Source organism: Papaver somniferum, chromosome 8, assembly GCF_003573695.1.
Source record: "Papaver somniferum cultivar HN1 chromosome 8, ASM357369v1, whole genome shotgun sequence".
Classification (NCBI taxonomy): domain Eukaryota; kingdom Viridiplantae; phylum Streptophyta; class Magnoliopsida; order Ranunculales; family Papaveraceae; genus Papaver; species Papaver somniferum.
The window spans coordinates 16028450-16055995 of NC_039365.1; the positions used below are offsets into that span (position 1 = coordinate 16028450).

General features: G+C 36.6%; 3 protein-coding genes across 10 annotated transcripts; all 3 read right to left on the minus strand.

Annotated features, from left to right (window-relative positions):
* Positions 1-4202: 4202 nt before the first annotated feature.
* Positions 4203-7449, minus strand: LOC113304379 (F-box protein At4g00755-like). Of its 3 annotated transcripts, none has more exons than XM_026553478.1 (6): positions 7315-7449; positions 6336-6505; positions 5300-5707; positions 5024-5199; positions 4770-4885; positions 4203-4668 (listed from the first exon to the last, which is right to left on the minus strand). In XM_026553478.1, the coding sequence occupies exons 2-6, from the start codon at positions 6463-6465 to the stop codon at positions 4503-4505; spliced, it is 996 nt and encodes a 331-aa protein (XP_026409263.1). In that variant the 5' UTR covers positions 6466-6505; positions 7315-7449; the 3' UTR covers positions 4203-4502. The 3 variants fall into 3 exon arrangements, with proteins under 3 accessions (XP_026409263.1, XP_026409264.1, XP_026409262.1); XM_026553479.1 differs by having other exon boundaries at positions 6336-6773; positions 7315-7447; XM_026553477.1 differs by lacking the exon at positions 7315-7449 and adding an exon at positions 6658-7066.
* LOC113304380 (F-box protein At4g00755-like) lies at positions 7182-10671 on the minus strand. Of its 6 annotated transcripts, XM_026553482.1 has the most exons (8): positions 10441-10661; positions 10306-10341; positions 10065-10185; positions 9671-9823; positions 8159-8572; positions 7891-8066; positions 7660-7775; positions 7182-7553 (listed from the first exon to the last, which is right to left on the minus strand). In XM_026553482.1, the coding sequence occupies exons 4-6, from the start codon at positions 9795-9797 to the stop codon at positions 7987-7989; spliced, it is 621 nt and encodes a 206-aa protein (XP_026409267.1). In that variant the 5' UTR covers positions 9798-9823; positions 10065-10185; positions 10306-10341; positions 10441-10661; the 3' UTR covers positions 7182-7553; positions 7660-7775; positions 7891-7986. The 6 variants fall into 6 exon arrangements, with proteins under 6 accessions (XP_026409267.1, XP_026409270.1, XP_026409269.1 ...); XM_026553485.1 differs by having other exon boundaries at positions 9671-9790; positions 10306-10671; XM_026553484.1 differs by lacking the exon at positions 10306-10341 and having other exon boundaries at positions 10065-10173.
* Positions 10672-11285: 614 nt separating this feature from the next.
* Positions 11286-14159, minus strand: LOC113301923 (F-box protein At4g00755-like). The gene is made up of 5 exons (XM_026550760.1): positions 13973-14159; positions 12434-12847; positions 12168-12343; positions 11902-12017; positions 11286-11787 (listed from the first exon to the last, which is right to left on the minus strand). The coding sequence occupies exons 1-5, from the start codon at positions 14100-14102 to the stop codon at positions 11574-11576; spliced, it is 1050 nt and encodes a 349-aa protein (XP_026406545.1). The 5' UTR covers positions 14103-14159; the 3' UTR covers positions 11286-11573.
* Positions 14160-27546: the final 13387 nt, after the last annotated feature.

A 27546-nucleotide genomic window follows, 5' to 3' on the forward strand; every position in this document is an offset into this window, starting at 1 on the left:
AATGGACAATCGGGTTCTAACCGGAGGCCTATAAAGTGGTTGTTGTCAATCAATGCAATCACACATCTCCTTCGTTTGAGTTGCTCGACATATACCGTTGTTTTTGGGGTGAATGTGAAACTAGCATATTTTGAGAAATAATGAACTACACAATTGAATGCCTCGTCGATTAAGTGTCCACATATCGGCATGCTCATCCAATAATCCCTTGTGATCGGATGGCCCCCATGAAGACGACTTCGATACCTAAAAAATTGCTCGTTGATACTACCATCCCCGCACAACATTGTCTTGTAAAAGGGCGGATTCTCCTTTAGTTTCCACAACAACCTTTGCCTTACATGAGTGATTGCGCACCAATTATATCGCTTGGCACCTTCGATGAAAGGCCCTAGTTGTTGTACGACAACATGAAAACCGCAATTACCATCTGGAGGAACATCGTCGATGGATATAAAAAATTCTTTAATCTATAGAGGTAGATCTTCCAAGTAGTGTTTATTAATATCTGTCGGTTTACCATCATTTGGTTGAGTGTATGGGGCACATTGGATCCTTAAGCTTCATGTCTTGGGAAGATGGTTGACTAGGTGGAAATTTAATTAGTTGGCTTGGTCTCGATGTACACATCAGACCTTTTTTCTGCAAATCTCGCCCACTTGTTTCGCCTTTCTCTGCAACACTCCTACCCTGTTTCTTAGAGTCCTCCAAGTACTTTGCATTGGTCCACTCATGTGCACAAGGATTTCTAGTAGTTGAATTTTTCTCACTCTTCTTCTTAGCCAACACCTTCGCATATTATCTAAGTTTCTTTTTTGTTTCTTTGGAGCGTGGCCTACCTTTCCCTTTGCCTTTTTGCGGTTCATGAGCATTCTCCGAAGTTTGTGAAAATATGATTGTCCTCATGTCATCCCAAAAGATTTTTTTTTTGGAGTTTGTCCATTCCTTGATACATCTCTATTACGGTTCTTCCCATTTCGTTGTCACCAAACTCTTCTCCTGCTTCTTCTCCCTTTGGAGGAGGGATAAAACTTAGATGCTTACAAAATGGATTAACGTCGCTTAAAGGGACTACGCCATGCTCATAGTTGAGTATCATATGGAGACAAGGGAGTCCCATGGACTTCTTCATGTTACAAACACACACCTCATTCGACTCGGTTTCCCACTTTTCAATCAACTCTACTTCTATAATCAACAACTTCATACATTGCCGAGATACGTTGTAATGGATTCCCTTGAACAATTTGTAACTAGCATATTTTCCCGTTATTTTGAATATACGGCTTTTTTGGAACTTCTCTTTAATTCTATCAATGTCGGTCTTGAAGTAATTTTCCACAGCATTCCACATGGTTACAAAGTTATCAACACATCCAAAGAGATTCTTCTTCAACCGGTGGTGAGCCTACTCTACCAAACTTGTCGCTTGATTTCCCAAGTATTTATAATGGTTGGTATATGAATAAACAAACCTCTCTTTATGCGGTTCTAACCATTGGCGAAGAACATACGATACAACATCGTGGTAATCGGGAGTATCCCAATGGGCGATAAACTCCGCAATATTTAGATAATAATCTTCCTCGGTAAGAGACCAACACACTGACTCCCATTCACCATTGAAAGCAACCCATTTAGCGTAATTTAGTTCGTATTGCTTTTCAACTTGCTCTTTTGCATACGCTTGTTTATCTTACGGTAGTTTCTTAACCTCATCATATCCTTTTTTCTTGGGTGGACATATTATTGGCTTGCACCTATGGACCAAATTACACCATATAGCATATTATGGGCTAGTGGGAACACTACCTATATTGCATTCATCAATGCGACTTCATTGTCGGTCACTATAACCCCGGGAATATCATCACCTCAGAAGATTACCTTAACTTGTTGTAGTGCCCAAATGTAACTAGGTTCTTGCTCGTCCCTTAAGAAACAAAACACAACGGTAAAAGGTGACTTCGTCGAAGTACTCCCAACAATATTCAACAATGGAATCTCGTACTTGTTCGTCTTATAAGTACAATCCATTATTAGAACTTCATGAAAACATTGAGCCAATTGAACACTCGTAGGATGCGCAATGAAGAGTTGTGTTATCTCTCTGTCCGAATCCACATCCTTTTGAATCGCCTAGTCTTTCTCGTTGGCCAAGAAATTTTTTTGTTGCATCACTTGTCTATCTCTCCATTCCTTCCTTTTAATCGTCTCAATTGCATTGTAAATGGTGTACAAAGATGAGTGGTTATCCTTTTTATCTTCCTTTAGTATTTGGAACATTTGAACCGGTGAAATACCCATTCTCCTCAATTTTGCTACCTTGTCCATTTATTGAGGAGTTAGCTTTGCCGCCATGAAATGTCCTTCAAGATGCTCCGGACGAGGGTGGTTATGACGACCTTCCATAACCCGGTAGAGAACCCATCCATCCAAATTTTTGTTATGATTAAATGACAGCTTGAATGGGAAATTAATCTTCTTTGAGAAAGTTTTGTTCTTCCTATTTGCCTTTCCCTTACAAACATAACCCTTCCTCTTGTGGCTTTTGTCGTTATCACCGCTTCTCTCACAAACCATTTCAATGCGAGTTTTTGTTCATTCCCATTCAAAACTAATACGCACATGTCTTTTTGTGCATGTTGTCTAGCCCAACTCTTTACCTCCGCCGGATCATTGAATACCAAGTCATTCATGTAGTGATGGGATGTGTCCTCGTACAAAATATCAACTGGGGAAGGTTGATTTTCCATTTGTATTGGATCACATTCAACCTACGAGAAATAGCACAACGTCAATGACAACCATAAACAAGAAACACTTAGAAGTTCGGAAATGTAAAATTTTTATCGGCCTTACCGAACTAAGAGTTCGGTTATCTGTTCACTAAAATGTTTTTGCGAGCTTGCCGAAATTTGATGACAAATTTTCTCCTTAGAAGTTCGGCAACAAAGTTAGTTCACACGACTAAACCGAACCCTATGTTCGTCAACCCCGAGAGTATACTAGACTAAACCGAACTATTATATGTCTACTATATGCTATTAGTTCGGCAACGTTATCTGGAAAAATATAACCGAACTTTGAAAAACCTCCATTAAAAAGGAGTTCGGTTACCTGCGACTGCTAAATCAAGTAACCGAACTGCACATACAGAAGAGTTCGGTTACATCGCAATGCATGTTTGTGACCACTTTGACCTAGCCGAATTTTTTTATTGAAATTTTCAGTTTGACCAATTTTTTGCACAATTCAAGCTACATTAACTAAATTTGAGCCATACATGAGTACCCATATCTTCATCTTCTGGTTGTGGCTGATAAAATTCATCATTTGGGTCGTTAGCTTGAGGTTGGGGACAAAAACATTCATCATCTAACAAATAACTCATATCCGGATCGTTAGAAGTATTGACAAATACTCTAGGAGATGAAGGAGGTTCTGATTCTGAGGAGGAGTTATCATCATAAGAATCACTCATATCATATTTAGAAAACTCAAAATAAGATTTTTTTGGGTTCAACACTATTTTTCTTCGTCTTTTCTTCTTCTTCTTCTTCTCTCTCAAAAATCCTGATTCTAACAAAACTATCTTATTAATAACTCACTAATCACTAATTAATCATTACACTAACACTAACTAATCATTACACTAACACTGATTTAATTATAAAGGGCTTTTTTGGTATTAACAAAAAAATAAAAATAAGGGGTGGTTCAATTTTACTTCAAACATCCATCCCCAAAATAAATGGGTAGTCCCCCACCAAAATGGGTTAGTGCCCAAAAAAATTGTTCATAAATAAGTAGCCCCGAATTATTTTGGAGAGACCTCAAATTGGCAAGGCAAACTAGCCAGGTGAATAAGTGTGTGGCATTTAAGAAGCTACAAAAATGGGGTTCTAATCTGTTAGAGGACAGTTTCCTAACAAGCATTCTTTTTCCATCATAGCTGGTAACAGGGACGTGCCTAAAGTCTTGTTTAAAGGGTGATTGCTGCTGGTAAGGAATCAAGGGGTTCTTTTATGTAGGACGATGGGCCCTAAATTAGTTAAAAATCAAGTTTTTAAAAAGAAAGATATTTGTGCAACTTGTGGTTTTGGTTGCCAGGTCCTGGTTGTGCGTATCAGGAAAAATATATTGAACACGGCCGAGCGGCAAGTCTCGTAATTCCGAACCTCCAGTGGAACACAATAACCTTCTATAAGAATGCAACATTTGATTCAATTTCCAGCGACCTTAGAATCTGTATCACGATGCCCTCAAAGCCAACTTAATGAAATATGTTGGTAGGGACGATTAGTCTTGGAAAAGATTAACCAGAACATACTCCTCTGAACAGTATCAGTAGCTTTATGAGAAACAACATTTTCTCACCAGCACACTTATACAAACCTTATAATTTTATTCTTCGTAACCTCTAACAAATCAATCACCACCTTCATCTTTTTCAAACACTCATATGATTGTGAACAGTCAACACCATGCACATTCTCCTTTTAAGGATATACTTGCTCTCCTGATAAAGGCTCAAACCTGCTATTAGAGTTGTTACAAACAGCCGTTTTTTCGTTGCACTTCAAGACACATTTCCCAGAGTTATCAATTAAATCAGCAACAAAATCATTAGTGAGTGGATGTCCTACAACTTGAACGTTAGACACACTGCAACATAGTCCAGCGAGATAACAAGGGTATTATAATCGAACTATTGGTAATTATTAGTCTAGCGAGATAGCGAAGAGTATGAAAAGAGTAAAACTAACCAAAAGTAGTATAAGTCATCTGATGCAAGCGCCACTCGACCCAACAGTTCAATCTGCAGAAGTCCACCAATGGCAAGAACAGGTTCTGGTAACTTGAAATTTTGCAAACGATGTTCCTGTTGGATGGTAAAATCAACCAGAGTAGTCAAGACTTGGGATTCCAGGCATCAATGAAAAACTAAACAATCACAAGATATTTTCTTCTCATTTTCACCCTCCACCCCTTTCCCAAATTAGATAAAAGACGCACATACCTGAACCATTGGAAACTTTTCTGAGGTATACGTCCATACTACGTGATCTTCAATGGATCTGCGACCTCCCTCATAATCACCCAAAAGGTCTTTTCCTTGTTGAGGTTCTCTAACATGGCCCATTCTGAATCGCACAGCGCTGGCCGAAAATATAGGAAAATTATAATCCGTAATATCTGGGTAGAATAAAAAAAAGTAACTGTCATCAGAAGAAATTAAAAACCAGAGAATGGAGTCAAACCACATAATTAGGTACCAAGAGTTCATGAACATAACCTTGGTATGGTTTGATGTTGATATCAGTGATGAAACACAACTTGGATACCAATTTATAAGTCAATGTCTCAGGCACCTCAGAACTACTCTCTCCCAAACTTGACCAGTAGGAAAGCATCCCGTTGACTACCTCTCTAGGTTCCAAAGTGTTGTGAATATTTTCTTCCAGATAATGATCAGTACTAGACGCACTTATAGCCTTCACAATGCAATACGTTGGAGGAACCAGACCTGCTGCTAGGAAGGCATAAACTCCGTGGTTTTTCTTCAATTTATCCACTTCAACACTACCAGTGGTGTTGAATCCCAATGGCTCTATCGCATTGTTTTCTTCAATGGCTTTAATAGTGCTCGATAGTGCTGGAAACAATCTTAAGCGAAGACTCTTGAAAAACCCACTCGCAGTCACTGCAGAACACATTACAACCGCATTACAATCTGTCAAATATTGGAAAACAAATAATTTGGACAAGACCTGAAACTGCTCATCTAGCTCTCACTTAAGTTTCTCTTTGATCCTATTACGGGAGTAAAAAAGATCAAAAGTCTTTTCTAAATTGTTGTGTTTTCCCCTGCAACTAATGTAGTCAAGAAGTATTCAGGACATCTTATCAACCAAATACAAGAAATAAAAGCTGTGTCAAACAAACTACAAATGTATTTTTAAGATTATGACGGTGAAGTAACACAAGTAGTCTTTTGCAATTTAGTCTTTTGTATTGCTCAACTAAAAATCAAATACAGGCCTCTGCTTACACTTACTCTCCTTCAGAAGCCTCAAGCCTTGGCACTTGTCAATCCTACATCGGGGACTATATAATGGCAGCTTGAGAAGGCTTTCATTTGTGTTGGATAGTAAAACATTAACGAACCCTATTAACTCATTTTTGTGTAATCACTAAGTGTTGTTAGTCAGTTGGTTTTACTAAAGAACCTGCAACCAAATCTCTACTTCTAAGAGTTGAATCTTGAATATCAAACTTCAATATAAGTGTAATCGCAGATAAATTAGAGAATTGAGGTCAGTAGAACCCACCAAATTCGCGCCAGGTACGCGAAACAGAAGCAACACAGACAACATCAGCTGGATCATCCAAAATCGAGATAATTTTCGATGATAAGTCACCGTTAAGCAATTCTATAAAATCAATTGAAGAACCCTCCATTTGAAAACAGTAGAAGCAAGCTTTTGCAGAGGACTAAACCCTGAATGAGATTTAAATAGATAGTAAGTAAATAAACACACAAAAATAAAGTCAAGTTGAAGGATTTTGAGATGAAATTCAACTCAGTTGAATGTTATCCATTTTTGACAAGAAGATCAAAATAAGCAGAATCACAAGAAGGAATATGCAGACCTTTTTTCTTCACAAAAGAGGAGATATGAGATTTACTGTGGCAATAACAAGAGATAACCAGATTATTATTATTATTATAAACTTCCACTTAGAATGTTCACCAGCACCCATTTCAACTGCTTCAAAGAAAAAGCACCAACTTACACGTAGGAATGACTCCATTAGAATTCTAGAAAATGGAATTTAAAGTGGACCCCTCTTACGAGGGATCCCATTGACTAGATGAGGGATCCCATTGACTTATAAACTACCCAATTAAGCCCCGTCTACCAATGTAGGACTAAGGTCCAACACATGGTTACTCTTGGAAAAATCAACCAGAGCAGATCTATCTTCCCTGTAGTTTTGCTGATCTTATTGGGATTGAACGTTACTCTTGGGACACAATAACATTTGATTCAATTTCAAGTGACCTCAGAATCTGTATTACAATGTTACTCTTGGAAAAGAATTACCAGAGCAGATCTATCTTCACTGTTGCAAACTGTAGTTTACTTTTACTGATTATTGGGATTGGACCAAGATAATCAAAATTGTGAGGATTGTCAGAATTTTGTATTATTGTTACAGATAATCTAGGTAACATTAAGCTATAAATATACACCAACATGCACGATTTAATGAAACAACGTATCTCACCAGTACACTTGCACAAACCTTATAGTTCCCGTAACCACCAGCAAAATGATCACTTCCCATCATCTTCACCTTCATCTTTTTCAAACACTATTATGATTGTCTACACCATGCACACTCCAAGATAAGGTATTTAAAAACGATATACTCGCTCTCCTGCCAGAGACTCAATAGCCGTCATTTTGTTGTACTTCAAGACGCATTTCTCCGCAGCGAAATCACTTGTGAGGGGGTGTCCCACGACTTGAACGTGAGACACACTGAAGCATAGTCCAGCGAGACAACAAAGGGTAAGAATCTATAATCAAACTATCAGTAATTATCTAGCGAGATAGCTGATGGGTAAGAGAAGAGTTAAAAACTAACCACAAGTAGTATAAGTAATCTGATGCAAGCTGGACCCGACCCAACAGTTCAATCTGCAGAAGTCCACCGACGGCAAGAACAGGTTCTGGTAACTTGAACTTTTGTAAAAAAATTTCCTGCTTGATGGTAAAATCAACCAGAGTTGTCAAGACTTAAGAATCAAGATATCAATGAAAAACTAAACGATCACAAAATCAACTAGAGTTGTCAAGACAAGGGTGACTAACACACCTGAACCATTGGAAACTTTTCTGAGGTGTATGTCCATACTACGTGATCTTCGATGGATCTGCGACCTGCCTTATAATCACCCAAAAGGTTTCTTCCCTATTGTGGTTCTCTAACATGGCCCATTCGAAATCGCGCCGCCCTGGCCGAATAGATAGGAAAATCATGGTCGAAATGATCTGGGTAGAATCAAAAAAGCATTTGTCATCAGAATAAATAAAATACCAAAGAATGGAGTCAAACCACATAACTAAGAGTTCATGAAAATAACCTTGGAACGGTCGGATGTTGATCTCAGTGATGCAACACAACTTGGATACGAATTTATAAGTCAAAGTCTCATGCACCTCAGGATTACTCTCTCCCATGCTTGACCAGTAGGAAAGCCTCCCCTTGACTCTCTCTCTAGGTTCCAAAGTGTTGTGAATATTTTCTTCCCGATAATGATCAGTGCTAGAAATACTTATAGCCTCAACAATGCAACCTGCTGCTAAAGAAGGAGCCAGACCTCTTGCTAGGAGGGCATAAACTGTATGGTTTTTCTTCAACTTCTCCACTTCCACACTACCAGTAGTCTCGACTTCGAAGGGCTCTATTATATTGTTTTCTACAATGGCTTTAACATCGTTTGATATTTCTGGAAACAATCTTAAGCAAAGACTCTTCGAGAACCCACTTGCAATCACTGCAGAACATATTAAAACCGTATTAGAATGTCAAATATTGGAAAACAATTAATTTGGCCAAGACTTGAAACTGCTCATCTAGCTATCAATTTAGTTTCTACTTGATCCTATTACGGCCTTGCGGGAGTAACAAAGATAGTAAATCTGTTCTAAAACATGTTTTTCCCCGCGCTAATGTAGAAAGAGTGAAGTATTCAGGACCATCTTATCAAGCGAATAGAAGAAACTAAAGTTGCGTTGAACAAACGACAAAAACAATCTTTATTGACCTCTATTAAGAATATGACAGGGAAGCAAAACAAGTAGTCATTTGCAGTGAACATTCTCTACATTGATCAGGAACCATACAAGGATGATGTTTTTATGGTAAGCAGAACTCTGTCAATACTAAATGAAACAACTGAAAGAAAGAAAAAAAGGCAACTAGTAATAGATGATCACATACCAGCTTTGACTGGAAATGAACCAAACTCATGTTCTGCACTAAATCCCTCAATTCAACCATAACAGAAATTCCACAAACTTCTCAAATTAGAATCCCTATAAAGACAATAATCTTCACTGGTCTCTTATCAGTAATTGTCAATTTACAGTCAGCTCAACTTAGAATCGATTACATGCCTCTGCCTACACTTACTCTCTTTCCGCATACACCTAGCATAGCACACACCCTTAAACTCAAGTTACAAGATTACCCAAATTTCATATCATTTTAGCCTCTAAATCTCTAAATCTGCAGGGTGTGGATCCAACATTTATAATCTCTAGTCTCTTCAGTAGAGCATGCAGAAGCCCCAAGCCTCGGCACTCGTCAATGCTACATTGCGGACGATACAATGGCAGCTTGACGAGGCCCTTTCTTGTTTCGGATAGTAAAGCCTTAGCGAACCTTATTCACTCATTATTTCGCAATCACCAGTGTGATGTGTTAAGTGTTGTTAACGATTGTATATCCCTAATAACTGTAATATGGTCCTCTAATAGGTAGTCTGATGCTATTATTAAAGAACCTCCAACCAAATCTCTAGTTCTAAGTGTTGAATCTTGATTGTCAAACTTCAATTTCAATGCAAACAAATAAAGTCAGTAAAACTCACCAAATTGGCGCCAAGTATGCGAAACAGAAGCAACACGAACAACATCAGCTGGATCATCCAACTTCGAGATGATTATAGTTGATAAGTCACCATTAAGCAATTGTGCAAAATCAATGGAACCTTCCATTCAAAACAACAGGTAAGAAACCAAACCTGAATGAGATTTTAACAAATAGTAAGTGAATAAACCCACAAAAATGAGTTCAAGTTAGAAGATATTGAGAAGAAATTCAACACATACTATTTTGTACAATAAGGAATATGCAGACTTCTTTTTTTTCTTAACAAAAGAGGAGATAAGAGGTTTATGGTGGTAAGAACAAGAGATAACCAGATTATTATTATTATCATAAACTTCTACTTAGAAAATTCAACAGCACCAATCTCAACTTACCCATTGGAATGACTTAGTTACCCTTAAAATTTCCACTTCTTCAGACTTCTTCAACTCCTCAACCTCAATTTCACTGTTCTTTATCTCCAGTTATGCAATATTTACATTTCTGATTACACAACTGCATTAATCTCAATATAATCAAGAAACCGTTGTTCCTAATAGAAGTAAGAGTTTGTTGAAGAGCAAGTAAAGTCACAAAATCAGGAGAAACTTTCAAAAAACCGAGTAATTAGCATACCAGAAAGAACTTGAATAAAGTAAATCAGCAAGATCTCTATTAAAAAGTGAATCAGAATCAGAATCAGGTTCAAAAAGTAAATTCTCTTTAGCTATGAATCAAAATAAGCTCTAAGCCATACTTGTGAAACACAACCTTTTAACTTCATTCTCATCTATTTCGAATCTTGAATTCAATGGTTGTGGAAGTTCTTCAATGGGTTCAAGAAATGGAATCAATTGAAGAAGATGATGAAGAAAGTTCTGTGTTTTTGGATTGAGATTGATGAATATCAATTCTGGTGTGATTGGAGATTTTGATGGAGGAGTGGGACTGTGGGAGTTTAGGGGGTAAAATGACACAAGAGTGGGGACCCTCTTTGTAAGAAGTTAAAAAAACTATGTTACAAAGTCAAAAGTTAAAAAACTACGTTGAAAAGTCAAAAATTAATTTGATGAAACAATTTCAGAACGATATCTAGAAAGAAAAAAATTTAATTTTATATGAAGCAAATCCTTTGGTTACGGACTTTTGCAGTTGGCTTGTGCTTGTGGATAACTATGAGAAGTTATTTTTTAACTTATGTAAGTCGAAAATTCAGAAGTTTCAGTTGTAAAACCACTTTTAAAATAAGCTCTTTTGCTTATGATTTCTGAAATTGGCTTATGCTACTGGAGAAGTGAAGCACTTCAAGCAGAGACAGGTTCCGGTCCGGTAACCAAAACATTTGTAAACAATCTTCCTCTCCATGGCAAAATGACTACTTAAAATTGGTGATTACTGGTTAGGAATTGGGGGTTCCTGGATGTCACACTGGTCCCTGTACCAGTTCAAATTCAGTATTAAAAGAAGTTTCTTATGTAACTTGTGGTTTTGGTTGCAAGGTTATATAGCCTTGTCACTCTTGCTTGTGCATATCTGAATATTATAATGAGCATGATCTGGCAACAAGTTTTGTAATTCCTATTCTGCAAAAGAACCTTCAATGGAACACACTAACGTTCTACAGGAATGCAATGTTTGAATCAATTTAAACTGATCTCTGCAATAAGAATCAGTATGACAAGTCTCTCAAAGTCGAGACGACCAGTATCAGTATTCTTTTTTACCACCAGCAAACACAATTTACTAAAACAACACATCTCGCCAGCGGACATTGTTATCACCAGAATCCTTCCAACCTCGACAAAAAGAAAAAGAAAAAAAAACTCATCACTTTCCAATCCCATTAATCTTCATCTTTTACAAACATTGATATAACAGCCAACACCATGCACATTCGCAAGTATTTAAAAATGATACTCGCTCATGTTATGGCTAAGAACTAGATCTGTAAAAGCACAGCTGACACCGAGGACTGCCAAGTCATCTTCTGATGCATCGGAGTCGTTTCCAATAGCCTCTTTCCGGTTGTACTTCAAGACGCATTTCCCGGAGTTATCAATCAAATCAGCAACGAATTCATTTGTGAGTGGGCGTCCCACGACTTGAACATAAGACACACTTCAGCATAGTCCAGCAAGATAACAGAGGGTAAGAATCAGGAACTTTATAACCAGACTATCAGCAATGGTCAAGCGAGATAAAAAGAGGGTAAGAAAAGAGTTAGAAACTGACCACAAGTAGTATAAGTCATCCCAATCAAGCTGGACCCCTCCAAACAGTTCGATCTGCAGAAGTCCACCAATGGCAAGAACAGGTTCTGGTAACTTGAACTTTTGTAAACGATTTTCCTGTTTGATGTGGTAACATCAACTAGAGTTGTTAAGACTTGTAATCCAGATTTCAATGAATATCTAAGCATTTCTTCTCATTTTTACACTCATCCCATTCCAGAAATAGATAAAAGACACGGTGATGCATCTCATGGATAACTAACATACCTGAACCATTGGAAACTTTTCTGAGGTGTATGTCCATACTACGTGATCTTCAATCGATCTACGGCCTGCCTTATAATCACCCAAAAGAAATCTCTCTTGTTGCGGTTCTCTAACACGGCCCATTCGAAATTGCACAGCCTTGGCCGAAAATATAGGAAAATCATCCTCGAAAAGTTCTGGGTAGAACAAAATGTAATTGTCATAAGAATAAATTAAAAATCAGAGAATGGAGTCAAATTTAGGTACCAAGGGTTCGTGAAAGTAACCTTGGGACGGTTGGATGTTGATCTCAGTGATGAAACACAACTTGGACACCAATTTAAAAGTCAATGTCTCATGCATCTCAGGATTACTCTCTCCCATACTTGACCAGTAGGAAAGCATCCCGTCGACTATCTCTCTAGGTTCCAAAGTGTGGCGAATATTTTCTTCCGGAAAATGATCAGTACTAGACGCACTTATAGCCTCCACAATGCAATCTGTTGTTAAAGAAGGAGCCAGACCTGATGCTAGGAAGGCATAAACTCGATGGTTTTTCTTCAACTGCTCCACATCCACACTACCAGTGGTGTTGAATCCCAAACACTCTATCACATTGTTTTCTTCAATGGCTTTAATAGCGCTTGATGTTTCTGGAAACAATCTTAAACAAAGACTCTTAGAAAACCCACTTGCAATCACTGCAGAACATAATAAAACCGTATTAGAATCTGTCAAAATATTGGAAAACAATTAATTTGTCCAAGACTTGAGTCATCTAGCTCTCAACTCAGTTTCTACTTAATCCTATTACAGGAGTAAAAAAGATAATAAGTCTGTTTTAAATGGCCGTGTTTTAGAAGGAGTGCAGTATTCAAGACCATCTTAATTATCAAGCAAATAGAAGAAATTAAAGTTGCGTTGAACAAACTTCAAAAACAACTTTTTGTAACTTTTCTACAAAGAATATGACGGAGAAGTAAAACAAGTACTCCTTTGTAGTGAACAATCTCTTTATCTACATCGATCAGGAACCATATAAGGATCATGTTTTTTATGGTAATTAAGCAGAACTCTGTCAGTACTAAATGAAACAACTGAAAGAAAGAAAGAAAAAAAAAAGGCAATTAGTAATAGATGATCATAGACCAGCTTTGACTGGACATGAACTAAACTCATGTTCTGCACTAAACCACTCATATCAACCATAACTGCAAATTCAGCAATTTTCTCAGAGTAGAATCCCTATAAGAGGAGTGGTAAATTTACAATCAATTACAAGCCTCTGCTTACACTTACTCTCCTTCAGCTCAAAAGCAATGGCTTTCAACTTTGGAATGTGAGTTTTCCTCAAAAACTCAATATCTTTCTAGGAGAATGTATTCATCAAATACTTCGAATAAAGCCTTTCCTCCAGCAGCATATTACATATACCAATCAAGATTTCCCCTATGCAAGAGCTTTTTGGTGTGCAAAAGTCTCACATGTATTTATAGAGTTAACTGCACAAACAAGCTTAATCTGCTTATCTCCTCAACGCAAAATCACATCATCACGAAGACAGTAACCTTGTAGTTCATTTCGAAGACCCGATGTCCGAACTCAGAATGCTTTTGAATACAACAACAAGACCCTAGCAGTTCTATAACCCAATTTAATCTTCACATGCACACATAGACTGACTAAATAAATTCATAATCGCATAGCTTCTCCTAAGATCTAGTACTAAATGTTGAATGTCAAATCCTTCCATGTTTTTGCCTAAACAACTTCAATTTCAATGTAATCGAAGACAAATTGGGTAAAATGAGGTCAGTAGAACTCACCGAATTGGCGCCAAGTGTGCGAAACAGAAGCAACACGAACAACATCAGATGGATCATCCAAAATCGAAAGGATTTTGAGTGATAAGTCACTATTAAGCAATCGTAGAAAATCAATTGAAGAACCCTCCATTTCAGAAAAAAAGAAAAGAAACAGAAGCACGCTTTTTTGTAGAGAACCAAACCCTGAATGAGGTTTTTAATAGAAGAAATTCAATGTGGATGAACCAAGTCCAATTGCTACATGCACAGTGAGTGTAATTACCTATTTACCCTTGGATGATAATCGTGTCCACTTTATGACCCGATCCGAAGGATGCTAATTTCCGGCGAATAAAAGAGGGCCTCTCGACGACATTAAGAACTAAAAGTCCGTTTGGATGTCATAGTAGAAGTTGTTTTTTGATTTCTGGAAAGAAAATAGTCAGAAATTGGTTTAGATACACAATTTTAGAAGCAAAAAAATTAACTTTCTGTGAATTTTTTTTTTTGCTTCTGACTTCTGCTTTTGCTTACAAACACGCTATAAATATGTTTGGGGGAATAATCGTTTGGTCCTTTTTTAGGTGGTCCCAAGTCAGTTTAGTCCTTCGGGAAAACACATTTACTGTTTGGTCCATAATTATTTAAAAATATAAAACAGACAAAAATACCCTTCCGTGTTAACTTCTACTTATTTTTTTTGTACCAGTTCATTCTGTGTGATGAACCATCAAAGTTCATTCTTTCAAATAAACATCTAATAAAACCAAATTAAATCACATATAAATGAACTTCATTATTTTATTAAAATTATATAAAAATTTCGTTATTAAGAACAAAAATCGGAGTTCAATTTTTCAAATGAACACACAACAAAAAACTCCACTATTATGAATAAAAACAAGAGTTCATTCTTTCAAATGAACTTCTAATAAAACCTATATGAAAACCGAGTTCATTCTTTCAAATGAACTCCTAATAAAAACCTATATGAAAACCGAGTTCATTCGTTCAAATGAACTCCTAATAAAACCTATATGAAAACCGAGCTCATTCTTCCAAATGAACTCCTAATAAAAACCTATATGAAAATCGAGTTCATTCTTTCAAATGAACATCTAAAAAAACCTATAGAAGAAAACGGAGTTCATTTTCCAAAATGAACACACAACAAAAATTCGTAAAAAAATAGAGTTCATTCGTAAAAATGAACTGCAGCAGCATCATCTTCATCTTCTTCGTCGTTTTAACAACAGCAGCAAAAACATCACCATCTTCAACAGCAACAACATCGTATTCATCATCTTTAACAGCAGCAGCAAAACAAAAAAGAAACAAAAGAAACGCAAAAAACACCTTCATGGAATTCAACATCATCATCGCAGCATCAATACCAGTAGAGAAGAAAAACCCTAAAAAAACTCCATCGTTCATCATCTTCTTCAACACAAATCTTTATAAAAAATGTGTAAATCAATCACCGTCTTCAACAGCAGCAGATCTCGAAGTCTTCATCGTCTTCGTCGTCTTCATAGTGACAGATCAAATCTTTCAATCAAGATTCATTCTCTGCAACAACAAAAAAACAGCAGCTGAAAGAAAAATAAAAAAATAAAATGGAGGGAAGAGAAACTAGATCTGAAATAAAGAGGAGAGAGAAAGTAAATCTGAGAATGAGATATTTTCTACTAAATTTTTGTATATATGTGGTCACTCTAGGACCAAACCATTACTTTTTAGGACCAAACAATAATATAAGGGTATTTCTGCCACTACAAGATGACAATTACATCATCCATGACGTCACCATAGGACCAAAATTATTTCTAGGACCAAACTATAATTTATAGTTTTATACTTTCAAAAAGGACCAAACAGACAGTTTGACTGAGTCAACTAGATCAAACTCATCCTAATATATTATTTCTATGGCCTATTGGTATTTCGTCCCAAATAAATTGGGGTAGGCTATAGATAAAAGTCACAATAGACCAAGAAATCACAAGAGAGTATCTCCCCAAACCGTCATCCATGCATTGCATCTCATGTTGATATTCTTGCCTGGTCTTAACATAACCTACTCATTTATCCAGGGCCCAGGCTGAGGTACATGTTGTGCATGGGGACACAGAAGCGGAGTAAATCCTTGACGCTTTGCACGACAAGTTCGGTTTTGTTTTTCCCAGTAGAAAAAAATGACAATTTTCCTCATTTGTCACATCAATGGACTCGGGCTCATAAGTCCGTGGGTTGTGGCCTCTCATAACGAAAGACGATATAAAGTCAGAAGAACGGTTTACCTCGCTATTTTTGGCATGACATATCGCAAAGAGGTTACTTCCCACCATTATATCTTCTGGATTTCACTTTTGCGTTCACTTTTGTCGGCATAAAAGAAGACTGTTATACCACCTCCCTGGCCTTCTTGGTTTCACGACTTCAGAACAAATGGTTGGTATTCAATCTGTTAGTAATCACTCTAGGTATATAAATCATTAATAGCTCCACAAAGCTGGTTGTTGACTACCAGAAGCACCTTCCAAAATGATTTTGCAAAGGGACAATCCATGAAGATATAGGAAATTGTCTCTTCAGAAGTTGCAAATATAATGGATGTAATGTACGTAGGAAGATAAGCAATTTTGGCATTTGTAGGATGAATCTCATGAAATTAACATATGGACGAAGGAGTAGTACTATATATATATATAACTTCCATATTTTGACCCAATTGGCGTTGTGAGCCTAACTATTGTAGTTTTTATCTATCTTGTGTTGGTATAAAGATTTGACAGTCAAGTCAGATGACCTTCCTCCTGAAAGTCATAAAGTGTACTCAGGATGACATTTCACTCATCTTGAGTATCATTCTTCCACTTTTCAAGTATCCCAGGTATCATTGGTCTCAACAAATGGTGAACTAGAATTAGATCAGTTGGGAAGTTAGGAGGCTTGTACATAGTAACATTATAATCTCTTCTCCATCTTTCCTCCCAATGATATATACCTTCTTGCGATCTCTAGTTTTCCAAATGTTGTTTTCCTGTATATTAGAGATACCCCACCCCTCCTGGAATTTCTTTTTATACCCATGATGCATTCAGGTGTGATACTTATCTTTAAGATATTTTTATCCTTGAAATACTTGGCTCTCATTAGGCTGGACCTCAAAGATTCTTTATACCGTATAAATTTCAAGCCAATCTTGATAATCGTAGCTGTTAGAGCATTGCTCGGTCGAACTCGCAAGCGTTGATATCTCAAGCTTGTTTGTCAATGTTAGTGATCAAAACTATAAATCTTGATTTCTAGTCTACTTATAGATGAGACTAAAACTTATCTATCACTCAGAAGTATATTTTATTCTATCTCCTATTGAGACTAAGTCGTATAGCTATATAGAATTTTATATTATACACATTTGATATTTCGAGCTGAGTTTAACTCGCTTATATCTTCTCGAAATATGTGTTAGAAAGTTTTTTGCTTTAGCTACGTTCATCATTATTCTTGACGAGTTTAGTTGGAAACAATTTATTTGTTGTAAACTAAATAATGAGTCAAAAGATGATCATATAAAAATCGCCTTGTAACATCTTACATGATTTGTGTGAGACAGTCATTTGATATAGACTCGGAATGTTTCGTATTGATCGTTCGATCATTTGAAAATTATACTATAAGCTAATAGTTTGTGTGAGACAACTATTGTCGCCTTCTAAGAATGTTTCAATGATTGAAATGGAGTTTAGAAAAATTAAACCATTATCTTGATATAGCACAGGATGCATACCAGTATGCGAACAGTTTCACCTGAACAGTATACATACCAGTATACGAACGGTTTTAACTGTCAAAGTCCGGGAACCAAGTTTGCATACCAGCATGCGAACAGTTTCACCCGAGTTAGATCCGGTACGACGGTATGCACACCAGTTTGCGTACCCATTTGCAAACTAAATTGGTTTAAATTCTAATATTGGTTAAGTATGATTTCATACTAATGAAAAAAATACATTTATATATATTAAGGAATGCAATCTTTGCAAACCGTGGCTAAAATGTTCATGAACTGATTCTTTTGAATCAATCCGATTTTGTTTCAATTATGTCTTGTATACTTCTATGAGAATATAAACAATTGAACAACTTTATGAGTAACACAATTAGATTCATTTGATCTAGAAGTGTGAGATGAATGTGGCAAAAGTGATCATACGACTAACTTAGGTTAACTATTGTTGAGCCGACTCAATATACACGTTTAGGTACGATTAACCATATCTAAATGAAGGTATATTTCATTTGTGTGTAACAAGATAAGACCATCTAATGGTGGAGAGATATTGCTTTGGTTTTAAGCAAACTTAGCTTGAATCTTAAATCGGGAGTTCATCTAACGGTGAATATTGATTGCTCTGTTTCAAAGCTATCAAACCCTGATTTGAAGACTATATAAGGGAGAACTCTAGCAACTGGAAAACCTAATCCCCTCACCCCATGTGTGATACTAGTTGCGACTGGAGTCGATTCTCCTTTAACCTAGGTTTTTCCTAAAACCATTATAGGTTAACGACTTAAAGACTTCATTGGGATTCTGAGCCAGACCCAACTATTTTCTTTGTAGTTGCGTGTTCTGATCTTACTTGTTTTATCATATTGAGTATTATCTTCACTAAGATTTGCTCGAGATTTATCTCCAATAGGTAAGATATAAAAAATAATCACAAAGCTCTCCGTCTCATTTTTTGTGATTCCACAATAACTTGTTCTATCACCAGGTAGTTAAGTTATTATGAGGTGATTGATATTTCTAGGTTGTTCTTCGGAAATATAAGACCGGATTATCAATTGGCTCGTGTTCACCTTGATTTATCAAAATACGGAACAAAAGACTTCGTAGGTATTTCTGTGGTTGATAGATTTATCTATCAAAATAGACTTTTCTGTGGGAGACAATTTTTTTTATGAAGTCTTCGACTTTGGGTCGTAGAAACTCTTAGTTGTGGGTGAGATCATCTAAGGGAATCAAGTGCGTAAAGTCTTGTTGGGACTCAGAGGCGTAAGGAACGCGAATGTACATTAATTGTTGTGAGACTTGGTTAGTGATAGATTTTTGTGTCCGATTTGTCTCGATTCTATTGATAGGGTGTAGAATACATCCTATTTATTATCTATTGCCTATGCTTTCTCTGCTACTTTTCTTTTAAATTATGTATTTTACGCATGTTTTTGAGTTATTAGGTATTTTGGAGTCGCACGGAGGAAAAGAAGAAGAAATCACCCAATTTGTGCGAAATGGGCAATATTGTCATTTCATAGGCGACTCATTTAATGAAGAATTTTCTATACTCATCTAGACTCATGGGTTTGAATAATTGGGCTTGGATTTGGAAAGAGAAGATGGAATATTTGAGAAAGACTTGGATTTGGAAGTTGAGATACAAAGGGAAAGTGGTGTTATTATGGAATGAGGATTCTATTCCTAAGAGGATTGCTAGGAAATTGAAGCCTATAAATAGAGAAGTTCTCTACACAATTTTTACACACCTTTTACATACACAACACTTCTATTTTCTTTATTCTTTGTGTGAACTCCTTAGCATGAGTAGCTAATTTTATTGATTAAGGATGAATTCCTAGTTCTTGACATGTTTTGAGTTTTGTTTTAAATCTACTTTGAAGTTTTCACATGATTATCGTTTGTTTTTACTAATAGGAATGTTTATACATTCATGGTTGATTGATAGGTCGTTTAGGATGCATACTAAATTGATTTGTTAATTTATCTAAAGCTAGTGAAAGTTAGGGGATAAGTAATCGTTTCTTGACTCTTTACACAAGTAGCAAACACGAGACCTTGCGGAGGGATTCCGTGGAGCAATTGTGTGTGGAAACAACGTTAACAAGTAGACCTTGATCTAAGAGTCTAACTACTAATATCAATCTAATAAATTCATAAATCTTAATGCGTTTAACTAAATTACATCTTGAGTGAGCTACTACTAGGTGGTTTGGTGAATAGAATACGGTAGTCGAGAACTTCCGTATCCGGTGATACTAGGGATTTAGGGGTTTAGCAGTGAGCTAGATGCTTTACCTACGGTTGGTGATAACCTGTGACTAATAAAAAGTGAAAAAGAACATAACTTGAATAATTGTTTTGCAACGAAGAAAGATTCCTTGATCTAATCCCTCTTATTGGTTTCAACATACACTTTTAATTGCTTTGTTTATTTTCTTTTATTTTTAAAATCTAAAACCAATCCCCCCTTTTGTGACAACTAAACAACTAAAACCTCTTGCTCCTCGTGGGAACGAACTTGACTACACTATATTACTTGTTAATTAGGTGGAAAAATATTATTTAATTTGTTGTGGTTACGACACGCATCATATATATATTGTTAGTTCTCATTTTTGTACTTATTGTGGTGTTTTTAGAGAAATAAGGTTTTGCGGCAAACATTGGCTCGAAAAGTGGTATTTGCACCCCCGGAAGGAATTACCGAAGGGACCCTAGAAGTATGTTGGAGACACCCCGGGACATTTGTTATTTACACCCTTAAAATGGATAAGGGTTACTCAGTTGATAAAGGCCACCTCAAGGTAACTACGATTCACACCCCACCCGAGGATAAGGGGCACATCTTCTCCGTTTGAAATCAGTTTTGGTGGGAAACTGTGTGCAGCGTCTGGCAGATTTTGGACTCGAATTTAGAGATGTTCCAAGGAGATTTAATCGCATATTTGTGTTGGGCCGGATTCTGATTGACCAAACAGGGTTGATTCATGCATTTGGATTGGTTACAATGGGCTGAATAATCGGGTTGACGTGAAACAGAAGGGAAGGTTATCACGGGATGTAGATATGGAAGTTACGCGGAGATTTTCAAGGGTTTTACGGTCAGATTGTGTTGTTACCTTATTGACGGGGAGATGACGTGTTTTGGAACTGAAAGAAGGAAGTTACGTGCAGGATTTTGAGGAGCGAATATCTTCTGATTTTGTTCTGGGAGATTTGGGAAAGTTTGGCATCTGAAAGAGCGTAGACGAGGTAAAGAAGCAAAGAAGAAGCCGTAACTTGCAAGGCAGGGAACTAATATATTCGGTGACGATTTACCTTGGATAGGGAGCTGTGATGTATAAATAGTGTGTTTTGAGTCCCTGGAAGGTGTGTCGAGAGTTTGGGAACCTAAGGAGAGCCAGAGAAGAAGAAATCATAGCTTTACCAAACTCTGTTTCTGGTGCTGCTGTTGCTGAAGAAGAAGAACGCGAAGAACATTGACGCTCGATAAACAGTCGCAGAACAGTGTCGTTGTTTAACAGCTGAAGAACATTAAGCTGTTCAGGGAAGTCTTATTCTAGGGTCTTAAAATCAGCGACAAAACACAATTTTTCTGTAACAGTTCCATTGTAACAGCTGTTTTGCAACACCAATACACTGTTGCAAACAGTCTGTGTTATTACTTTTCACTCTTTTAATCATCTTTTGAGCGACAAACACATATTTTGAGATCATGATTAGTATGAGGAGCTAAACCCCATTGCTGAGGCGATAGAGGAAGCTATTTTTCCAACAAAAAGTGGTATATTCTATTTTATCTTTTTATTTGCAATAATTATATGATTATTTTCCTTGAATTATTATTGATTATGATTTTTATTTGAGTGATTGTGATCTATTTTGATGGAGTATGCTTAGTTTTAAGACTTTTTATGCTTCATACTTGGTACTTACAATTATTACTTTTGAAAATCTACTTGTTGCAATATTTTAGAATCAAATTAAACAAGAAAATTGCATAAATATAAGTATTGGTTTAATCACTTTGAACTTGGAAAATAGTGGAATCTTAGCCTCAGTGTTTCTTTTAGTATTGATATCATCTTTGATTGAGTTTTCTATAATTTTTTGTGACTTTTCTATTTTAATATTAGAATTTAAGTCTAATTAATATCCTTCACAAGTCTGAGAATCAAACCACTTTTACCACTATCTACAAATCACATCAATTTTTGGCGCCGCCCACGCGGACTCGTTTTTAGGGTTTTAGATTTATTTTATTTTATTTTTATTTTTATCATTTTTGTCCTTTTTTATGTTTTTGGGTATTTATCTTGTGTTTACAGGTTTTGGATCATAAAAAAATTGAGCCAAGGAGTTTGGTGATTTCATAAAGACTTGGAGCTAAAGATTAAAGCAAAAAGAACATAAAAGAAGACAATTTTAGTTTAGGGTTTGTTTATTTTATTTAAAAAAAAAAAACTGTATTAGGGTTTATTATTTTTGTAATTTTTCTTTATTTTTTTGGACTTTTGGACTTTTGGATTTTTGATGTGTTTGACTAGGAAACTTACCTTTTTCTCTCAAAGAATCACTTATCAGACCAACATGGGTTTTTAACTCGGAAATAGCCTGACTATTTTCTTGTCCTATCCTGTTACTAGCTTGTAGATTCTGTTCTACGGATAACTGGAATTTTGCAGTTTGCTGAGTTAACAAGGAGAGAGATTCCTCTAAACTTAGGATTTTCTTATCTGACTGATTCTGAAACTGAGCTAGTCCTAAAGGATTCTTAGTATAGCCAAAACCTGGGGGAGCATTAGAATTAATAAACTGACCTTGACTTTGGCCCTTAGACCATGAAAGGTTCATATGGTTTCTCCAACCAGGATTACAGGTTTCTGAATATGGGTCAATCTTTTGACGGTTATCAAATCTAGTGTTATTATAAAGAGCATTGGCCTGCTCTTCAATATCCTAACCTTCCCAAAAAGGCTCCACTCTGCCACTAGTCTGGCCAACTTCTAAGGCTTCTAACCTTTTTGCTATAGCAAAAATTTTGGCATCTGATTCATAGCCTCCTTCTACCTTATTAACGTTTCCTCTACTTAACAGAATTGTTTTCTGGTGTGCCCTACTATTTTCCCATTGCTGGGTTTTTTCGGCGATTTCATTAAAAAATTCCATCGCCGCATCAACAGTTTGGTTTTCAAATCCACCAGTGCATAAAGACTCAACCATGGTCGTTGTGGAATAATCTAAACCCTCATAAAGGATCTGAACTAGCCTAACCTTTTCTAAACCATGATGAGGACACTGGGACAATAAATCATTGAACCTTTCCAAATACCTATATAGAGATTCTCCCTCTTGTTGTGAAAATGTGCATATTTGCGTCCGAATAGACGATGTTTTGTGCCTGGGGAAAAACTTATTAAAAAATGCAGATATAATTTGTTCATATGTCTCAATTGACTCGGAGTCCAAACTATACAGCCACGACTTGGCCTTATCTTTCAGGGAAAATGGGAATAACCTAAGTTTCAAAGCATCATCATCTAAGCCTCTAATTCTTAGAGTACTACAAATTTCCTCAAAATCCCTAACATGGTAATAAGGGTTTTCATTTTCTTAAAATATTGAGAGCATCTGTAAGGTCCCAGGTTTCAGTTCATAGGGTGCCTCCGTTTCAGCTAACTTAATACACGAAGGACGGGTAGTCCTAATTGGATTCAACAAAGCTTTCAAAGTTGCCATTTTTGGCGCTATCGGAGCAACATGGATTCTCTCCTCAGTCAAAGAACGTTCAAAAACAGACTCTTCAAAAGCCGGACTTTCTAGATTAAGGTAATCGAGACGCTTCGAACTACTAGGTTTCTCTTTAACAAATCTACCTAGTGCGTCTCTTTTACGTTCAGGCATACAATAGAATTTTCTAAATTGGAAGGGTAAGCAAACACACAGATCAAGGCCGACTCAACCAAATCAAATTTATTGATTTCTAGCAAACAAAAAACATGATGGCTCCACTTAGATTGTTTCTAGACCAGCTTCTAATCCTTCGAACGGGAATTCGTTACAATTTAAGCAAACCCCTATGGAATCAATCCGAGTTAACGTAAGTTGAATAGAGGCGAGGGAAGCTCGGTGGAGCTTTGATACCCAAGGCCTCACCGTTATTACAAGGTGGCGCAGTCACGCATTCAACTTACAGAAACCGTCAAGAACTTCGAAGTATGCTTAAAAGAGTAACCAATATTTTTCGAATGACTTTCCCGTTAAGCTCGTTACCTTATCGGTCTCGTTCTAGTCAAAATTTTAGGCTTAGGTTCGCGTAGGTTACGTGTTCCTAAAGCGGGCAAGAAGAGAACAGTGATAAAATCAGAAACCTTATCTTGTATGGCCAGGCCTTTCCCTTTACTAGAATAATAAATGTTTGTATTCAGTGCTCAACATATATGCATACGAAGTAGTCCAGTAACTCGCTGACAGGGGATTCGCGAGTGTTTAGAATCTTACCTCCCGTTCCAGACGGGGGATGAATCGGTTGTAGTCGACTCGGGCCACTGACTCCGATGTCTAGTGTACGAACCCAAGGTGCAGAGACAATATCGTAATTGTCCTCCTTCTCTGCAAACAGTTTATATTTAAAGTACCCTTCCGTAGGGTAATAAAAAAAAATGTCCCAAAGTCCAAAAGTCCAAAAAATAAAGAAAAATTACAAAAATAATAAACCCTAATACAGTTTTTTTTTTCTAAAATAAGATAAACAAACCCTAAACTAAAATTGTCTAAAATAAAATTGTCTTCTTTTCTGTTCTTTTTGCTTTAATCTTTAGCTCCAAGTCTTTATGAAATCACCAAACTCCTTGGCTCAATTTTCTTTATGATCCAGAACCTGTACACACAAGATAGATACCCAAAAACATAAAAAAAGGACAAAAATAATAAAAAAAAAAAAAAATCTAAAACCCTAAAAACAAGTCCGCGTCGGCGGCGCCAAAAATTGATGTGATTTGTAAATAGTGGTAAAAGTGGTACGATTCTCAGACTTGTGAAGGATATTAATTAGACTTAAATTCTAATACTAAAATAGAAAACTCACTAAAAATTATAGCAAACTCAATCAAAGATGATATCAATACTAAAAGAAACACTGAGGCTAAAATTCCACTATTTTCCAAATTCAAAGTGATTAAATCAATACTTATATTTGTGCAACTTTCTTGTTTAATTTGATTCTAAAATATTGCAACAAGTAGATTTTCAAAAGTAATAATTGTAAATACCAAGTATGAAGCATCAAAAGTCTTAAAACTAAGCATACTCCATCAAAATAGATCACAATCACTCAAATAAAAATCATATTTAATAATAATTCAAGGCAAATAATCATATAATTATTGCAAATAAAAAGATAAAATAGAATATACCACTTTTTGTTGGAAAAATAACTTCCTCTATCGCCTCAACAAAGAGGTTTAGCTCCTTATATTAATCATGATCTCAAAATATGTGTTTGTTGCTCAAAAGATGATTAAAAGAGTGAAAAGTAATAACACATACTGTTTGCAACAGTGTATTGGTGTTGCAAAACAGCTGTTACAATGGAACTGTTACAGAAAAATTGTTGCTTTGTCGCTGATTTTAAGACCCTACCTGAATAGCTTAATGTTCTTCAGCTGTTAAACAACGACACTTTTCTGCGACTGTCTACCGAGCGTCAATGTTCTTCGCGTTCTTCTTCTTCTTCTTCTTCACCAGCAGCAGAAACTCTGGTAAAGCTCTGATTTCTTTTTCTCTGGCTCTCCTTAGGTTCCTAAAATCTAGACACCTCTTCTATATGACCCAAGATATCTATTTATATCAAAAATACCGATTAAATCTCTCCCAAATCTTCCAAAATATCTTTCCTTCTCTTCACGGCCAAGTTGCGATAATTTCTTGTTTTAGGATTTCTACGCGTTTCTGAGCTTTCCTTTTTATTCTAAACTCTTCCTTAGATAGATACAAATCTTTGGGAAGGTTTACAGCGCTTTAATCTCTCTAAAATTCCCTAAAACAGGTCACGCACGTGACTTTCCATATTTTCTTGTTGTGAGAAAAGTCCGTAGATTGAGCCCATTCTAATCGATTTAAACACCTATATCAGATTCGTAGACCTATAAGGAGTCTATCCTATGAAAATCAGAGGTTTAATCGACCTCAAACTCCTTCAAATCATGATTGCCAAAACTGCTCTTTAACTGCACTTTTTTCCCGCCAAAAACCTGATTTTTGAATGTTGAAGATGGTTGCCTCTTATCCAAAGTAGGGGTGCGATTAGCAACTGCCTGGAAGTGGGATGTCCCTTAGTAATTAGGTTACCCCTTATCCAAAGTGAGAGTCCGAATAGCAAATGTCCTCCAGGTGCTTTCCGACAACTTTTCGAGCCAATTTTTTCCAAAAATGTTTATTGGCCAAAAATACCTACAAATAAATAAAACACCATAATAAGTACAAAAATGAACCCTAACAACATATAGAATCGAGACAAATCGGACACAAAAATGTGTCTATCAACTTTCGGACATTATTATTTTTTTTATTACCCTACGGAAGGGTACTTTAAATATAAACTGTTTGCAGAGAAGGAGGACAATTACGATATTGTCTCTGCACCTTGGTTTCGTACACTAGACATCGAAGTCAGTGGCCCGAGTCGGTTACAACCGATTCATACCCTTTCTGGAATGGGAGGTAAGATTCTAAACACTCGCGAATCCCCTGTCAGCGAGTTACTGGACTCCTTCGTATGCATATATGTTGAGGACTGAATACAAACATTTATTTTTCAAGTAAAGGGCAAGGCCTGGCCATACAAGATAAGGGTTCGGATTTCATCACCGTTCTCTTCTTGCCTGCTTTAGGAACGCGTAACCTACGCGAACCTAAGCCTAAAATTTTTACTAGAACGAGACCGATAGGGTAACGAGCTTAACATGAAAGTTATTCGAAAAATATTGGTTACTATTTTAAGCATACTTCGAAGTTCTTGACGGTTTCTGTAAGTTGAATGCGTGACTGCGCCGCCTTATAATACCGGTGAGGCCTTGGGTATCAAAGCTCCACCGAGCTTCCCTCGCCTCTATTCAACTTACGTTAACTCGGATTGATTCCATAGGGGTTTGCTTAAATTTTAACGAATTCCCGTTCGAAGGATTAGAAGCTGGTCTATAAACAATCTAAGTGGATCCATCATGCTTTTTGTTTGCTAGAAATCAATAGGTTTGATTTGGTTGAGTCGGCCTTGATCTGTGTTTGGTTACCCTTCCAATTTAGAAAATTCTATTGTATGCTAAAAGAGACGCACTAGGTAGATTTGTTAAAGAGAAACCTCGTAGTTCGAAGCGTCTCGATTACCTTAATCTAGAAAGTCCGGCTTTTGAAGAGTATGTTTTTGAACGTTCTTTGACTGAGGAGAGAATCCATGTTGCTCCGATAGCGCCAGAAATGGAAACTTTGAAAGCTTTGTTGAATCCAACTAGGACTACCCGTCCTTCGTGTATTAAGTTAGCTGAAATGGAGGCACCCTATAAACTGAAACCTGGGGACCTTACAGATGCTCCCAATCTTTATAGGGAAAGAAAATGAAAACCCTTATTACCATGTTAGGGATTTTGAGGAAATTTGTAGTACTCTAAGAATTAGAGGCTTAAATGATGATGCTTTGAAACTTAGGTTATTCCCATTTTTCCTGAAAGATAAGGCCAAGTCTTGGATGTATAGTTTGGACTCCGAGTCAATTGACACATATGAACAACTTACA

Bases quoted from the DNA above. Each gene is read 5' to 3' on its own strand.
- LOC113304380 (XM_026553484.1), bottom strand. From the start codon at position 9,797: ATGGAAGGTTCCATTGATTTTGCACAATTGCTTAATGGTGACTTATCA. The intron at 8,573-9,670 runs GTGAGTTTTACT...TATGTTCTGCAG, and splicing joins GCATACTTGGCGCCAATTTG to TGATTGCAAGTGGGTTCTCG. The intron at 8,067-8,158 runs GTTATTTTCATG...GATTCTACCCAG, and splicing joins CAACATCCGACCGTTCCAAG to ATCATTTCGACCATGATTTT.
- LOC113304379 (XM_026553478.1), bottom strand. From the start codon at position 6,465: ATGGAGGGTTCTTCAATTGATTTTATAGAATTGCTTAACGGTGACTTA. The intron at 5,200-5,299 runs GTTATGTTCATG...TATTCTACCCAG, and splicing joins CAACATCAAACCATACCAAG to ATATTACGGATTATAATTTT. The intron at 4,886-5,023 runs GTATGTGCGTCT...ACCATCCAACAG, and splicing joins AAAAGTTTCCAATGGTTCAG to GAACATCGTTTGCAAAATTT.
- LOC113301923 (XM_026550760.1), bottom strand. From the start codon at position 14,102: ATGGAGGGTTCTTCAATTGATTTTCTACGATTGCTTAATAGTGACTTA. The intron at 12,344-12,433 runs GTTACTTTCACG...TGTTCTACCCAG, and splicing joins CAACATCCAACCGTCCCAAG to AACTTTTCGAGGATGATTTT. The intron at 12,018-12,167 runs GTATGTTAGTTA...CACATCAAACAG, and splicing joins AAAAGTTTCCAATGGTTCAG to GAAAATCGTTTACAAAAGTT.